The 15,661-nt window shown below is 63.0% G+C and overlaps 1 protein-coding gene across 1 annotated transcript; it reads right to left on the bottom strand.

Annotated features, from left to right (window-relative positions):
• Positions 1-990: 990 nt before the first annotated feature.
• On the bottom strand, positions 991-10,842 carry SHISA8 (shisa family member 8). The gene is made up of 4 exons (XM_075159446.1): positions 10,295-10,842; positions 2,097-2,221; positions 1,847-1,987; positions 991-1,307 (listed from the first exon to the last, which is right to left on the bottom strand). The coding sequence occupies exons 1-4, from the start codon at positions 10,840-10,842 to the stop codon at positions 991-993; spliced, it is 1,131 nt and encodes a 376-aa protein (XP_075015547.1).
• Positions 10,843-15,661: the final 4,819 nt, after the last annotated feature.

The following is a 15,661-nucleotide window of genomic DNA, read 5'->3' as shown; positions in this document are numbered from 1 at the left end:
AGCTGTACGGCTTACAATGAAAGATGGTCCCTTTGTGGAGCAAGTGTGGTGTCTCTGTGGTCCTTTAGAAGCAACCCAAGAGGCTGATGGCTTGAGCAGAGCCAAGCAAGGTAGAGCTGGGCCAGAAGCCTGCAATTTTAGGAGCATCTATGTGGGAGGAGAGCTTTTACCTGACCTTGCTTGGAACAATGTCCTTTTGCTCCATCTCTCCATTTCTCTGCTCCCCCTGGTAAAAGTCTTGTCAGAACCATTAAACTTCAGAGGAGATCTGTTCGGTTTTTGTATAGCTGCCCGAAGGGTTTTGCAGTTGGCCCTGGAAGCTGTGTTCCCACCACGTCCCCCGTTATGGGGGTTCCCTGGGCCCTGTGGGAGTGGGCTTTGCTGCCCGTGGGGAAGGGGCTGGGGTTTTGGAAGCAGCAGGGGGTCCCCCAGCCAACCCATACCGAGGCCACACAGTTTAATGTATTATTTATTGACAAGATGGAGGCTGGGGCAGTGGGGAAGGGGAGGCTGGGGAGGGAAAGAGGCTGCTTGGGCTCTGCTGGCAGTGCCAGAATGGTGCTTTGAGTCCATTGCTCTTCCCCTGCCTGGTTGTGGGGGCTAGGTGGGGGTGCCTGGCCCCAGCAGGATGTGACCCCCCATCCCGGGAGGTTGTGGTCTGTCTGGCATCGGCCCCCATCCCCTGAGCAGCGCGCTGCTCTGCCAATGTGCCCCTGGCTCAGCCTCTTCATGGGGCAGGCTGAGAACAGCTGAAACTTGTTGCCTGGATGAGAGGGACCGCCTGGCCCATGGTGCCTCCTCCATGGTGAAACGCAGCTGGCAGCCCCCATCCCCGGGAGAGGAAGGACGGTGCGTCTCCCGCCATGACCAGCCGTCGTGGTTTACGAAGGACCTACGATGCTTTGTTCCGGCGGGCCGCCCCCAGGGAGGCCGTCAGCCTCGCTCAGGCGAGGGGGCAGCTCCAGCCCCGGTCCCCGATGGCGCCGGCCGTCAGACGGTGACCTCGGTCTTGCTGTTGGTGGCGAGGTGCCGGGGGGCCTGGCCGTACAGCGGGGTGGCAGGGCCGAAGGCCTCGGGTGGCCCCTCGGGGCGCAGGGCGGCCAAGCCGGGCCGGCGGAGGCCACGGGGGGGGCCCACCTCCCAGCCGCCCGGGAAGGCCGGGCCCCCCGGCAGCTTGGGTCCCTTGGCCTTGGCCGCAGGGCAGCCCTCAGGTAGCGCCGGGGCCTCGGTGGGCGGGAAGGGCAGGGTGCTGGCGGGGGGCACCTCCGGCCCCCCGAACCGCCTGTAGAAGTCCTCGGGGGCACTCTCTGTGGGGACAGGGGTGTGGCGTCACCCCCGCAGGGACACCCCCTCCGCCGGCACAGGGGAACCGGGGGGGCAGTGGCTGGGGGCAAGGGGGTGGAGGGGCTGTGGGAGGGATCCTGGGTGCTGATAGGCTGGGGAGTGGGGGGATCTTGGCCACGGATTGGCTGGGGAGTGCTGTAGCGTTTTGGGAGATCCGATTGGCTGAGTAGTGCAGTGTGTCCATGAGGGATCCTGAACTGTGATTGGGCGGGCAGTGCTGCAGGTCTGTGTGGGATCCTGGGTGCTGATTGGCTGGGGAGTGCAGTGGGTCCACGTGGGATCCTGGGCGCCGATTGGCTGGGCAGCACAGCAGGTCGGTGGGGCCGTGGGGGAGCTGCAGAGCCTCTGCCATCAGGAGCTGCCCCGGGAGCCCCGGGGGACCGGGGTGCTTGTCCTGCCCGCGCCCCTCTGCGAGCCCCCGCCCCTCCCCGCCCGCCTGCGGCGTCCACGGGGCGCATCCCCCCCTGGCCGCCATCCCGGCCCACGCGGCAGCGGCACTCACCTCCAGCCTTCAGCGTGGCGTAGGCAGCGTAGGCGGGGGCCGGCAGGGCCAGGCTGCTGGCCAGCGGCAGGCGCTTGCCGTGGCCGTGGGGCCGCCCCAGCGGGGGGGCAATGGCCACTGCGTTGTTCAAGGGCGGCTTGTCTGGGGGGGCAGAGGCAGGTGGGCGGGGGGCCCAGCCGCGGGCAGCGCCCTCCCGCTGCCTTTATTCACCCAAGGGAACTTATTTTTCCCCACCGCGCCAGCGCCTTACCTGTGCCGTTCCTGGGGGGCCCCCGGGCCAGCCCCTCACCCAGCGGGACCTGCACACCCCCCATGAGGCCGTCCATGTGCTCGGAGGGGCCATGGCCCGGCTGCTTCAGCAGGTCCGTCAGCGTCCTGCGGAGGGGGCGAAGGGCCGTTAGGGCGATACCCCGCTCCCCCAGCCCCACCAATGCGTCCCAGCCCTGAACCCCACCCTTTGGAGGCAGAGCCGGGCAGTCTGGGGCTAGGAAATGGCTGCTGGGAGCAAGAAGCGCACCCAGGCTCCCAACCCAGCTTTTGCACGCGGGCTGGCGAGCCCCCCCCCCAACAGTGACTTGGGGTCTGGCTGGGGCTGAGCCCTCCCGGGGCCGGGACCGTCAGTGGGTGAGGGCAGCGAGGGAGATGCATGGGTCAGAGCGGGCTGCAAGGGTACAATGAACCAAGCTGGAGGAACCTGAACTGACGGCGGCTGGAGCAACACCTCGGGGATGCTCCCCCGGAGCGAGAGCCTGGTGGAAGTGGGGAGAGGGGGCGACACCTCCACTCAAGTCCCTTCAAAGCGCAGAAGACCCTGAGGAAGGGATTAGAGAGGCCGCTTGCGCCTTTTCAGGGAGGAGGATGAACTAGCGGTGGCCTCCAGCGCACGCGCTGTCCGCGCCTAACGCCCTCCTTATAAGTAACAGCATTAAACATTAAACACCGTTACGTAAGATAAAGCCCTATTTCGTTCAGCATTCATGGACAGAGATGCTGCAGTCCCACCACGGTGCACCGGCAGTGCCGGAGCACGGCACGCCGGCAGTGCCAGAGCGGGGCACACCAGCGATGCCAGAGCGGGGTACACTGGTGGTACCGGAGCAGGGCATACCAGCGATGCCGGAGTGGGGCACGCCAGTGATGCCAGAGTGGGGCACACCGGTGGTGCCGGAGCAGGGCATGCTGGAGTGGGGCACACCAGCAGTGCCAGAGCAGGGCATGCCCACACGGTGTTGCGGCCTTCGGCAGCAAGTCCCGGGGCAGGACGGGATGCTCCTGCTGGCGTGGGGCTTTGCGATGAGGAAACCCGCCATTTCCCCTACAGAGACCGGCCCTGCATGACTGCAAGGGTGCAGGGGTGTCCACTCAGGGCTTTTTTTAGCTCCCTAATCTCTGGCTTACTGTCAGCACACCTCACGCCTCGAAGGCTCTGGCTGGCTCATAGACGCACACCGGGATCTGTGGCAGAAGCTCACAGTTAGCAAGTGGCTGGACTATAAAACAGCAGATTAAACTCAACGTGCATAAATGCAAATTGGAGAGGAAGGGGGGAATAATCCTGACTAGGTGGATGTGTCAGCTCATGGCTCCAGAGTGCTCAAAAGCCCAGCGAACCCGGTGTGGGGAATTGCCAGGGAAGGCAGTGAGAACAACGGGGAAAGCAATGTGTTATGCCCGGGAGTGTGGATGCTCGGGGAATCCAGAGGGCTGTTCCCAGGACATTTTCTCTCCCAATTTGGATCCAGTCAACATCACAGGGCAATGGCAAGAGCAAAGCTACAAGGCAAGGTCGCTTGCCCTTTGGGTTCATTTCACATCATTCTTGGGGAGCTTTGGGTAACAACCCCCTGGAATCACTTAATCTCCAAATGGGCCAACAGGATCCTCATGGAGCCGAACAAATTGAAATGAGGGAGGAACAACCGCTGGCACCAGTATATACTGGGGGATGACCAGCTGGAAGGCAGCTTGGCAGAAAAGGACCTGGGGATCCTGGTGGACACCAAGCTGACCATGAGCCAGCAATGTGTCCTTGGGGCAAAGGCAGCGAATGGTCTCCTAGGCTGCATTAGGCAAAGCGTTGCCAGCAGGTCTGAGGGACATGATCCTTCTCCTCTGCTCGGCACTGGTGAAGCCACACCTGGAGTGCTGGCTCCAGCTCTGGGCTTCCCAGTACAGGAGAGACGTGGACATGTTGGAGAGAGTCCAGCAAAGGGTCACAAAGATGGTGAAGGGACTGGAGCATCTCTCCTATGAGGAGAGATGGCTGGGAGAGCTGGGACTGTTCAACCTGGAGAAGAGAAGGCTCAGGGGGATCTTATCAATGTATGTGAATATCCGAAGGGAGGGTGCAACGAGGACAGCGCCAGGCTGACAAGAGGTGACAGGCGCAAACTGAAACACAGGAAATTCTGTTTAAATGGAAGAAACAACCTTTCTTCCCGCGAGGGTGATCAAACGCTGGACCAGGCTGCCCAGGGAGGCTGTGGCACCTCCATCCTGCAGCTGTTCAACCCCCGCACTTCCCAGGTGCCCTCCTGCAGCCGACTGATCCCAGCTCCGGGCCCAGCCAGGCTCCTTCGGCCGCGGGTGCTGCACCCAGAGAAGCTCTGGGCACAAGCCTGGGCGGGCGGCAGGGCAGAGGGGGAGACAGGTCCCCCGAGGCCGTGGGCGCGGGCTGTCAACCCGGGGAGCTGCCGCCCCGTCAGCTCCCACCTTCCCCGGGGTGCACTGCTCGCCGGCCCCCTCCCCACTGGCCGCTGCCTGCTCTCGCCTGTCCCCGGGGCCCAGCGCTCAAACAGGCTTGTTTCACTGGGAAGTTCAATGTGATTTGACCTATTTTTTTAAATTTTTTTTTTTCCTCAGGTCTATTTATGAAGCTTGAGCAATCCTTTATCTGTGACTTCCTCTCCAGATAAATCCATCAGTGCTCTTTCTTATAAGCCTGCCCTCCGCGCGGACCGCCCGGGGTGTGTGGATGATAACAATTAACAATAATGGCACGAGCAGTTCTTAACGAGCTATTTTGCTAAGGTGAGAAGCATGCATGAGCCCTCAGCACCAGCAACACCCGGACTCACCCCCCTCCTTGCACCACGAGCCGTGCCGCCGGCCAGAGCTGCCAGCAGGGCCCCCGGGAGCTGCACCCCCCTCCCTGTCCCCATCCCCAGGCAGTGCAGGGGAGGTGGACCTGGAGGGTGACACCGTGCTGAGGAGCTGCTGTCTCACCGTACGTGTTTTTGGGGGTTTTATGAGCCCCAGCCTAGTCCTGTGGCTGGGGGGCTTGGGGAAGGTCAGGCCACATCTCCCTAGGTCACCCGGCGGTCTGTGGCACCAAGACAGCTCCAGGGTGCAGATGGAGGTGAGGAACACAAGGCAGATGTGGCTTTAAACCTGCACTGCTCGTCTGCAACAAAACACTAACGAGCGGCACACTGAGGCCTCCATCCACCACTGCGGCCACGGATGCTGAGCGCATGAGGCCATGTGTGAAGGTCGCTTGCCACCCAGCTTGACGAAGCACAGCTTTGTCTGCGTGGGCGTGCAGCCACCTCCATGGCAAGCCTGGTTGTGCCAACGGGTGCAACCAAGGTTCCCCAAACCAGCTTGGCGCGAGCCCTGAGACCAAGCGAAGAGGCAGATCCAGGAGCAGTGACGACAGAGGCCAAGACAGCTCCATGGCAGGAGCTGGCATGCAGTGCTCGGTGCTCCTGAGCCATTCCCGGGGGAGCTGCCAGCGCATGAAATGGAGGTGCCCGTGGGGAGCAGGACCCAGGGCCTGGCAGAGCACCCCAGCCCAATGCCCAGCAAGCCCAACAGGAGAGCAGCTGCAAGTCCTCGGCAAGGGGACAGGGAGCGATGGGAGGAGACAGGAGCGCAGCCGCCAGAGGAGAGGAGAGATGACGGAGTGACGGGCGAAGTGACATTGCCCCGAGCTGGAGTGAACCCTTGGAGGGGGACGCAGAAGGTGGCAGCTGCTGGCTGAGCGGGGCGGTGAGGTTTGGAGCAGAGGCGCGGTGGTAGAGGAGACACACGGCACACCGTGGCTGTGGGTGGTCTGGCACCCCAGCCGGCCACGCTGCCACCGCGCCCAGCGAGAGTGTCACCTTCACCTCCCAGGGGGTACATTTCCCATGGCTTATGGTGCGTCTGCTTGGGGCAGGGGGTGCCTGTCCGAGCAACCGAGCAGTGCGGGCACCACGGGACACCCGCCCAGCGGGGCTGGGACACTCAGGGATGCTCAGGAAGGCGTGGGGGTAGCAAGGCGCCTTTGCAAAACCGGAGTTGCAGCAGGTGGTAACGGAGCTTGGGCAATGCATTGGGCGGTGGGGGTGAGCCCACCTGGCTGGACATCACGTCCAGTCTGGGGACAGGGTCTCCTCTCTCAGGGTCTGGGTCTCCTTCCCTGCTGGAGCTGGGTCCCCTCTCTCGTCTCCCGGAGAGCCGGAGCAGCACATGGCAACTCACCATGCTGCCTACAAACACCTTTTCTAGGTCTTTGCCGCCACCTGCTACCGTGGGCATCAACTGCAGGCATGGCCGTGGACTGGAGCGTTGCCAGAGAAACACCCGGCGTGGTCAGATGCACAGTGGGGCAGGGTTTTGGGACCGCGAATAGCACGGGGGGACCCACAGAGTGAAAAGCCAGCACTGGGGGCTCAGCTACTGCGGCTGCCAGGGCACCTGCTCCCGCCGGCTGTTTTGCCCCTCTCCAGCATCCCCGCTGCCCCCAGGAGGCTGCTCCTCGCCCAACTCTTCCCATAGGGATGTCCACTCCAGCCATAACCTGCAATCTCCCTCCCAGGAGGTTTCGCGGAGAGGTCCGGGGTGCATGCCTGCTCTCGTGCGATGGGCACAGCCAGATCCCGGCGGTCCCCAAGGACCCGACGTCCCCGGAGAACCGGGGCCTGAAGAAAAATACGGGCAGGTGTTCCTGACTCAACGCGGGGTTTGGCCAGGCTGAGCGAGTGCCGGGGACGGGTGCCAAGCATGAGCCGAGCAGGAAGGAGAGGGGTTTGCGGGAGCCGCCATAAGGCCCTGCGAGAGGAGGGCGGATGGGGAGGGGAGAACACACCAGGTAGCTGCAGCTGCTCGGGCACCTGCTCCCCTGGGGGGACCAGCAGCCAAAGCTGGGAGGAGAAGCTGTGTTGGAGGCCGCCGAGGCGTGGGGGTCTCAGGACAAGCTGGACGAGGGCTCAGGTGTCTCCATCTGGGAGGAGCTAGCAGGGTTTCTGCGCCTGGTTGCTCTTCCTGGGCTCGGACCAGGACCAGGACCACGACAAACAACATCTGGAGGTGCAGAAGTGGTTGTCCTCCCCCCCAAAGTGGGAAGCCTGCTAGCAGGGTTGGCGGGAGCCATCCCGGGGCAGCAGGCAGCACTCCCCAGGAGCGGAAAAACCCCAGCGGGAGGGAGGATGGGAATGAAAACCAAGCTGGCCGTGCAACAGGGAGCTGGCCCGAGGCCACGATGCGGTGCCCGAGGAGCAAATGAGAAGCTCCTACCTGAGGCGCCGGGAGGGAGGCGAGGTGGCACTGCCCATGCCTTGGGCTGCGCGTGGGTACGGGAGCGAGGCAGATAGAAATAGCCCCGCTCCCTCGGAGGCGCCAAGACGAAACGTATTGCCCAGGCCGACCGAGTGCACAGCAGGATGGAGGCGACACCGTCCCTTTTTGGATGCCCATGCCATGTACCCAGGCCCTGGCAATCTCTTCATCAGCCCAGCACCCCGGAGGCTGTGCTGGCCTGGTGCCTCGCCTGGTGCCCGGGGCTCTGTACCCGATGTACCGCTCCTGCCCTGCCATGGCTTGCCGGTCACCATCCTCATGGAACCAGAGCCGCAGAAGGACACGTGGCATGGGAGATGGCAAGACCTCTCCCGACTTCTGCAGCAACAGAGGTGCCCTTCTGATTTTATCCCACAAAGGCAGAAGTGGGATAATGCCAGTGACATATGCCAGTGCCCGAAAAATCTGTGGCTTTGGGGAGAAAAGGCACCGATCTCTCCAAACTCATTGGGAAAGTTTGGACTTGCACAAGCAAGAGGGAGAGGGGACATGGGGAAACACATTGCTCCAGCAGCACAGAATTGAGGCTACCCCACAGAAATCACCCCCCGGTCAGTGGCAGCAGTCCCACCGGTGGCTGGTGATGGGAGAAGGCAAGACCTGCCGGCAGGGGATGAGGACCTGGGTCCAGGCATCCTGGGGGCCGCCCCCCTCCCCCAAGTGCAGTATCTCTTTCCCAGGAGGTGGGGGGGGGAACCAAAAAAAGACGCAGCGGCGGGTGAGTGGAAGGGGAGTCGGGAGGCAGGGAGGTTGGCAGAGGCCGTATTGATCCCGTCAAGGTGCCAGCGCTTCCTCAGGCGACGCCGGGGGGGAGGCACAGGCTCGCAGCAGCACCCAGCCAGGATCCCCGCCAAAGGGGGTGCCACAGCATGGACCCCCCCATAACCGCCTCGCGCAGTTCAGGAGGGCCCTGTGACCCCTATCCATGCCCAGATACGACCCTCCTCCAAGCAGGGGGGTCAGCCTCTGCTCCCCTGGGTGCGTGCAAGGAGTGGGGTGGGTCTGGGGATGCAGTACAGTGGGTCTGGAATTGGGGTGCAGCACCCAGGCAGACAGGGGGAGGTGGGCGCCCCAGGGGAAGAAGAGAGGGTGTCTGTGCTGGGGGGCGCAATCAGGGCGGCTCCCTGATCGTCCTGGTGAAATCGTTTCCTCCAGCCCTGCTTTTTTTTTTTTAAAGCTAAAATCCCTGAACAAAATGGCATAAAAATGGGTTTATCGCCAGGCTCGATGTCCTCACTGGGCAGACGCGAAGTAGAGCGTTCACCCCCCTGCTTGGTGAGTTGCTGGATTTGGCTCACCCCACAGCCCCTCTCTCTGCCCCTGCAGCTCTCGCTGGGTCCCCTCTCCCTTATATTTAGGGCACCCATGGCATGACCATGGCACGACCACCTTGGTGAACCTGCCCTAGCTCCGCTCCTCTGTGTGTGTGTGTGTGTGTGCACACACGTGTGCATCGCGTGTGCACCAAAGGGATGCTGAGGAGGGACAGCTCTGAGTCAGAGCCGCAGGGGCAGAGCTGTGCCGGGGAGGCTGGAGCTGCCGGCAGCCGCTCCAAAGTGTTAAACTCATTGAATGTGATCAGTAAAAAAAAAAAAAAAAAAGAAATAAATTAAAAAAAAGGAGGGAGAAGAAAAACCTACCTAAGCAGAGGAGCTGTACTACATGACACTGAGGGGAAAGCGAGGCAGCGGAGCCATGGCTGGGGCTGGGGCCACCAGTCCTGCCCTCCCTTGCCTTGCCTGCACGTCCTGCCTTGCCCTGCCACACCCTGCCCCACCCTGGCCCTGCCCCTCCCCACCCCAGGCCAGGGGGGGTCACCTGCCCCTCCTGCCTGTCCCCATGTGCCCCAACGTTGGGCACACGACCCCGCTGCCCCCAGGGAAGCTGGCGGTGCACCCTGCGGGGCTGAGGCCGGGCCGCTCGTGACACCTCAGTGCTGGGAGCACGGGGGGGGGAGGCCGTGCGGCAAGGGGCGGGGGGGGTGGGCCAAAACAGGGCGAGAAGCATGTATCTGGAGCCAGGACTGGTGCAGTAGGGGGGAAGACACACCGACGGCCACAGGAGCCGAGTAGGAGCAGGGGGAGGTGCAGGGGGTCCCCAACGCCAAAGTGTGCCTGACACCCTGACCTTCCCCCCGCCAGCCCCGCGCTCAGCCCCAGGAGTGGGCTGAACACTCAGGGGCTGGAGCCGCAGGGCGCGGGGGCTGGAGGGAGGCTACCCAACTTTCCGCTGGAGGCTGAGCCCAGGGGGTGTGCAGCCCGGTCCCCCCCTACAAGGGCGATGTCCCACCCCGATGCACAGAGACAGGCACCCATGCACACGCACACGCCTGTGCACACCCATGCACACGCACACCGATGAGGCGCAGCAGGCGCGGCGGAGCTGTCTTTGCCGTCTCCTCTCCCCCCGCACTGCCAGAGAGGCTGAGCCCAAGGGGACTGCGGTCCCGAGTCACCCCACACACAGTCAGACCCGATCTCGCCTCCCCCGCACGTTGGGAACCACAGCTTTGTTTTTGAGGGGGGAACCACGTCCTATAGCTCACATGTCACCCACCACACTGGCTGGTAGGGATGGCTCTCCTGAGGCCGGGATAGGCCTCCTCAAGGGACGGAGCAGGTCATTTTGAGAGGGCACAGGTGTACGACCACCCCGTCTCGCGGAGGCTGTCCTGGCTGGCAGCCCTCCCTGCCGGGACGGGTTGGGGGGCTGCAGCCAACCCACCCCCCTGTCTCAGCATGCCGGGATGGGGGTTTTGGGGGTCACCTCACCCTCTTGGCAGCCTCAGGCTGGAGCCGGGGCTCACCCTAAGCAAGGAGCTGGGGACGTGGGCTGCCACCCATGGGGGGATCAAGCAGGGTGGGTGGGGGGACCGGACCCCTTTACCTGGAGACGGTCATCTCTGTCTGGGGACCCTGTGCCTTCTCCAGGCCCAGCTTGGTGAAGATGCCCACCAGCACCATGATGGCCACCACGCCGCAGATGATGTAGACGATCATGTTGGTCTTGTCGCGAGTGGGGTCCTCGGGGGTCTCGTCCACCCGGGCGGGCGGCTGGCCTGTGTTGACCCAATTGGGAGTGTCGTAGTTGGAGCAGCCGCTCTGGTCCAGCCGCCCGGGCTTGAACTGGCAGCAGAAGCGGTACCCGCAGGTCCCGCAGCAGTACTGGTAGATGCCGGCGTTGCAGTTGAACGGCGGGTCCCACTGCCCCATCACGTCGTAGTAACCGCGGCAGCGGTCCCCCCCCGCTGGTGCCGCCCGGGTGGGCGCGGGGGCCGTGCTCTCCGCCGCCGGTGCCTGGCTGCCGTTCCCGCTCTCGCCGGGCCCCCCGGTGCTGGTCTCGCCGCTCCACACCCGGCCCGGCTCCAGCAGCACCAGGCAGCAGATACCCACGACGTAGCTCGGCTCCATCCGCCCGCGGCTCCGGGGGGCCATCCGGGCGAGGGGGCGAGTTAGAGCCGCTCGCCCGGGACCGGCTGCATGGCCGCCGAAGAGCCCCCGCGGCGGAGAAAAGGGCTGGGAGGGTGAGGAGGGGGGGTAATGGGGAGGAGGCAAAAAAAAGGGGGGAAAAAAAGAAGTATGGGGGGGAAATGCGAGGGGACGTACCCCCTTCCCCGCCTCTCCCCAGGTCGGCCGACGGGCAGAAATTCAGAGCAGGAGGCGAGGCGGGCGGCGGGGGAGAGCCGCCGTCTCCCGCCGGCCGGGGAGGGGACGCGGCGGCGGGCGGCGGGAGACGGCGGGCGGGCTGGGGGCCGGCGGCCGCCCCATCCCCGCGCCTCTGCCCGCGCCTCCCGGCACCGCGCTCCGCGGAGGAGAGAGGTGCGGAAAGAGAAGGGAAAAGCAGCGAAAGCCCTTGGCACCAGGGCGGGAGGAGCAGCAGGAGGAGGAGGAGGAGAGGAGAAGGAGGAGGAGGGCGGGGGGAGGGAGCCGGCGCGGCCAGCGAGGCGCGGGGGGCTCGGCTCCCCCGCCGCCTGACAGCCTCCCGCGGAAACCGGAGAAGGTCCTTCACCGAGTCCTCTGCCAGGCTCCCCGCCGCCACCGGGCGGCAGGACGCCCGCCCTCCCCGTCGGGCTGCCGGGCACGCGTGGCACCCGCCCCACGCTGCCCACCTGCCCCCTAAGCAACCCTCCCACCCCCGCAGCGAGACCCCCACCCTCCCGGGCGGGAGCTGCGTGGCGGCAGGCTGGTACCCTGGGGTGCAGGACGGGTGTGTGCTGGGGGGGGATGCAGCCCCAGGGCAGTGCAGTGCCCTCCCACAGCCGGGGGCCATGCGGGGAAGGGGCCTGCGTGAGCATCAGAGCATCCCCCAAGAGGAGCTGTGCACAGAGGGGCTGCAGGATGCGCGAAGTGGGGGGACAACTGGGGTACCTGCAGAAACGCATCCTCCCCAAAGCCACGATGATTTTTAGCAAGCTACTGGCCAGCCCCTTGTTTGGGCTTCAAAGTCTGGACCTCTCTGGGTGATGTGTACCCACTGCTCTGCTCTCTGGCTGGTGCCACCCACAAAGATGGAATTAATCCTCATTGCCAGGTCCTCTCTCCAGAAAGGCAGGATTTGCTTTCCCTGCTCTGGGGCTGTTGGAGCAAGAGCAGGGTGGGGGGAACTGTGGCACCAACAAGCCCCTCGACCAGCACTGGCACGTTGTGCAGCCCAGGACAAGGGTGGCAGGGGGCGATGGGCAGTGGCACGTGGGAGCTGTAGCTACAGCCTCATCCTCTCTGGACAGTCCTGCATCCTGCCCCAGGGAAGGACAGCAAATCCACCACTGTCTCCTTGGGCAAATCATTCCCTCCATGCTCCGGGAGAATGCGGCTGGATACTGCCTCATCCTGCCTTGCCATCGGTACCCTAACTTGGGGGATGGGGCTGCCTCTGGGCTGCACAGTGCCAGCGCGGGAGACCCCAGCCCCCCCAGGCAAGCGATATAAAAAGACATTGTAATGATGGAGGTGGGATTAAACACATTGGGGAGGCTCAGGTCCCTCCGACCAGTGCCTCCTTTGGGCCAACGCTGAAGCCCCGTGGACCAGCCTGTCCCCAGGACCCATCCCTTACCTGCCCCACCATGGACGGCAGGCTGAGGGTCTCACACCGATGTGGAGCTCCTGCAGAGACAACCGCCCTGTCTAGGGGTTTGGGCAGCCTCCCATGGGCACATGGGGCAAGAGCTGGCCATTGCAAGCTGCTTGGGTGGGAGAGCACCACGCCACATGCTGCACAGGGGGATGAAACGCACCGTCATCGTCCTCCCCGCACATGTTTCGGGCCAGAGCTTTGCACAAACAGGGGGCCCTGCAGGCCCCCAGCCGCTTCCCATCTGGAGGCTGGCAAAAGCCAAAGATGTTGAAAACATGGATAAGGAGAGCAGCTGGAGCTTGGGACACGTCCGATCGGCCCCCAGTGCCGCAACCTAATAGAGATCCATTAGGTAAGGTAGCTTGCAGCCTCCAGAGCTTCCCAAAAGAGATAAAAAGTCAGCGAGGCGGAAGAAAACCGCGCATCTCCAAAAGACATGCTTTCCCTGAATCTCGGAGGGGCTCTCTGATGAAAGGCCCCATCAGCTGGAAGTTGCAGACATGAGGGTCGTTAGCGCTAATAGCCGACAGCAGCGTTGGCCTTGAGAGAAGCTGTGCAAGCAAAGTTTGCTGGCTGCCCAGGTAATGCCAGCAATCATTTCCCAGGCACTGGGCGATCGCTCCCGACGTGCGTGCAAGCAGAGCTGCCCTGGGGCCCGGAGGCTTTAGCAGGTTGTTAGCAGGCTAAGCGAAAAACTGGCCAAAATCGGGGAGTTTGCTGGAAAATGGTTGCCTGGTGTGACCTGGGAGAAAGGGAACAGTTTTAAGGGGGAGACGATGTTCACTGAGTGTGAAGCAACCAATTTAAAGGGTCTCTGGGAGCCAGAGGGAGGGAGGGAGAGCCACTTACAGGTGTTAGCTGCGTGCATCAACCCAGAAGGAAACCAAACCCAAGGGCACAGCGTGGAGGAGCACCCCCCCGGCATGTCCCCGACGTGCAGGGCAAGACCCCACAGGGGCTGACTCCGTCCGGTGCTGGCACCTGGGGCCTGCAGCCCACAGACCCACTGAGCCGTCAGCTCGTCTTTGTCAAATAAGCGACCCAGCCACTAGTTACATCCCAGAAGTGAGGGGGCTGCGGGAGGGAAATGCTTTAGCCCAGCACCCACACCTCTCACATCCCTGGGAATCACCAGCAGGACCCGTAGGAAAATTCAGGTCAGCAGGGACCTCCGGAGGAAAAGCAAAGGATGTGTTTGCAACATCTGCGGGCACTTCTGGGGATGGGGATGCCTGCGTGCCAACGAGCACTGCTGGGGTGGGTTTTGCTGCTTGCAAATCAGCAGCTAATGCCCGACATCGTCAGCTGGGAAGAGCTAAAGGTGAAGGAAGGCTGTCAGGAAGAGCTTCCAGCACGCACTGCAATGCTGTCCCCTGCCTGGAGGCAGAGCAGAGGCAGAGCTCCTGATACTGTCCCTGGGGATACGTGGGACACTGGCATTCCCACACCTCCCACCATCCCCCATAACACCCCGGAGAAACCTGCTCCCCTCCAAAACTTTGGCTACTGAAGCTGATGCCATTCCAGCCAGGGGTAGAGCTGGGGAAGAGGCTGTGCTTGCATTTCCCATTCTATATGGGGGAAATTTCTTTGGCCATCAGCATCCCACTGGGAAGCCCTGAGTTTTCCTGGACCCACTGTCTGCGACTGGGATAAGGGATCCCCGGAGTTGGGTGCTGGGCTAACGCGCAGTAAGATGCTGCTTCCCTCTGCATGTACTTATGGGCTCAACAGATGAGGGAACCCAAAGGAGAGCTTGGGCTTTTGGTGTCGGTGATGGAGAGCTAGAGCAGGGGAAAGTTAAATGAATTTTGGGCACGCAGGGATGTGGTGTCAGAGGCTGGAGCAGCCCCCAGCCACCCTATTTCCAGCCCAACGTGCACAGGGTTTTATTCTCCCCCCTGCGCTTGATGCTCTGGCTGTAAAACGGCTGTAAAAGAGCAACTGTGCCTCATAACAGCTTATAGAAAACACAGAAGCATATGTGCCTTTACCATTATGATCATAATTGCAAGCATTCAAAAGTCGAGATTTGCAAGCTCCCAGCTTCCCAAAGGGGGCTGGATTCGAACCCAAATGACATAGAGAGGAATCAGGAGAAAATCTGCTCAAAGCAAGGGTTTATTTTTCATTTACGCTGCGGTGTCGGCGAGCGGGATCCGGACTGGCAGCCTGAGCTCCCCCAGCTGCCGCTGTTAGAGGGCAGCCGTGCCCCCAGATACAGCCATGGAGATCCCCGAGCATCAGCTGCGACCCCCAGGGTGCTGAGGTTCTGGCTGCATATGGACTTTGCATATAGGATCAATCCCGGAGACTTTGCTGGTGGCGGGGGCTGCGGTGGCAAACGCTCCGCCCCGTGCAGGCACTCAGTACCCAGCAGCTTGCTGGCCCCAGGGGCTTTGCTGGCACTGCCTGGATGGGTGCGGGGTCTTTGCAGCCACCTTTACACTCATCTGAACTTCAGGGCGGGATGTTGGACTCAAAACCGTCCCCCCCACTGGTGCCTGCAAGCGGAGTGGGAACAGCCCAGCCCCAAACCTCCCTCCCAAGCTGGGCTTGTGCAGTCAGTCCCTGCCACTATCCTGGGGGGAGCCCGAGCATCCTTTGCCTTCCTGCTTAAAGCAAATTTCCACCAGCTTTTTCAAGCGTTAAAAGGCAATATAAGCACACCTGGAGGTGGTGGTGAACAGCCCGGCTTACCCGGTGGTGCTGCGGCATCCCTGACTGCGTCCCCCCCCCCCCCCCGCTGCTCCCCCCAGCCGCTCTCGGCCGTGGCCACCCCTCACGCAAGATGCTGATTCAAACCGCAATCATTTAGGGCAAAACACACGCAAACGGAGAAGGGATGAGAGCAGCCATCCCCATGCGAGGCGTCCCCGGGGCGGGGGGAGACTGCTGTGTGTAAAGGGGGGTCCATGGCAGAGCGGGTGGGAGGCAGCGGGGCCAGCCCCGGGCTGCTTTTGCTGACTGTGGAGCAATAAAAACCAGGCTGTGGCAGCAAAAGGGACCCAACGCTTTCCCCCCCGTGCTTCAGGACCCGAGATGGCGGTGGTGGCAGAGTGAGCTGCTGGCGTTTGCCGGGCGGGTATTTAGGGCACTTGTTCCGGCGGCCGAGGCAGGGTCGGCGGGAGGAGGCCATATGGCTGGGAGCAGCGTGCGGCGTGCCATCCCGGCAGC

The sequence above is a fragment of the Calonectris borealis genome, chromosome 1, assembly GCF_964195595.1.
Source record: "Calonectris borealis chromosome 1, bCalBor7.hap1.2, whole genome shotgun sequence".
Taxonomy (NCBI): domain Eukaryota; kingdom Metazoa; phylum Chordata; class Aves; order Procellariiformes; family Procellariidae; genus Calonectris; species Calonectris borealis.
The sequence above is the reverse complement of the archived record's forward strand: the minus strand, read 5'-3'. Positions and strand labels throughout refer to the sequence as shown.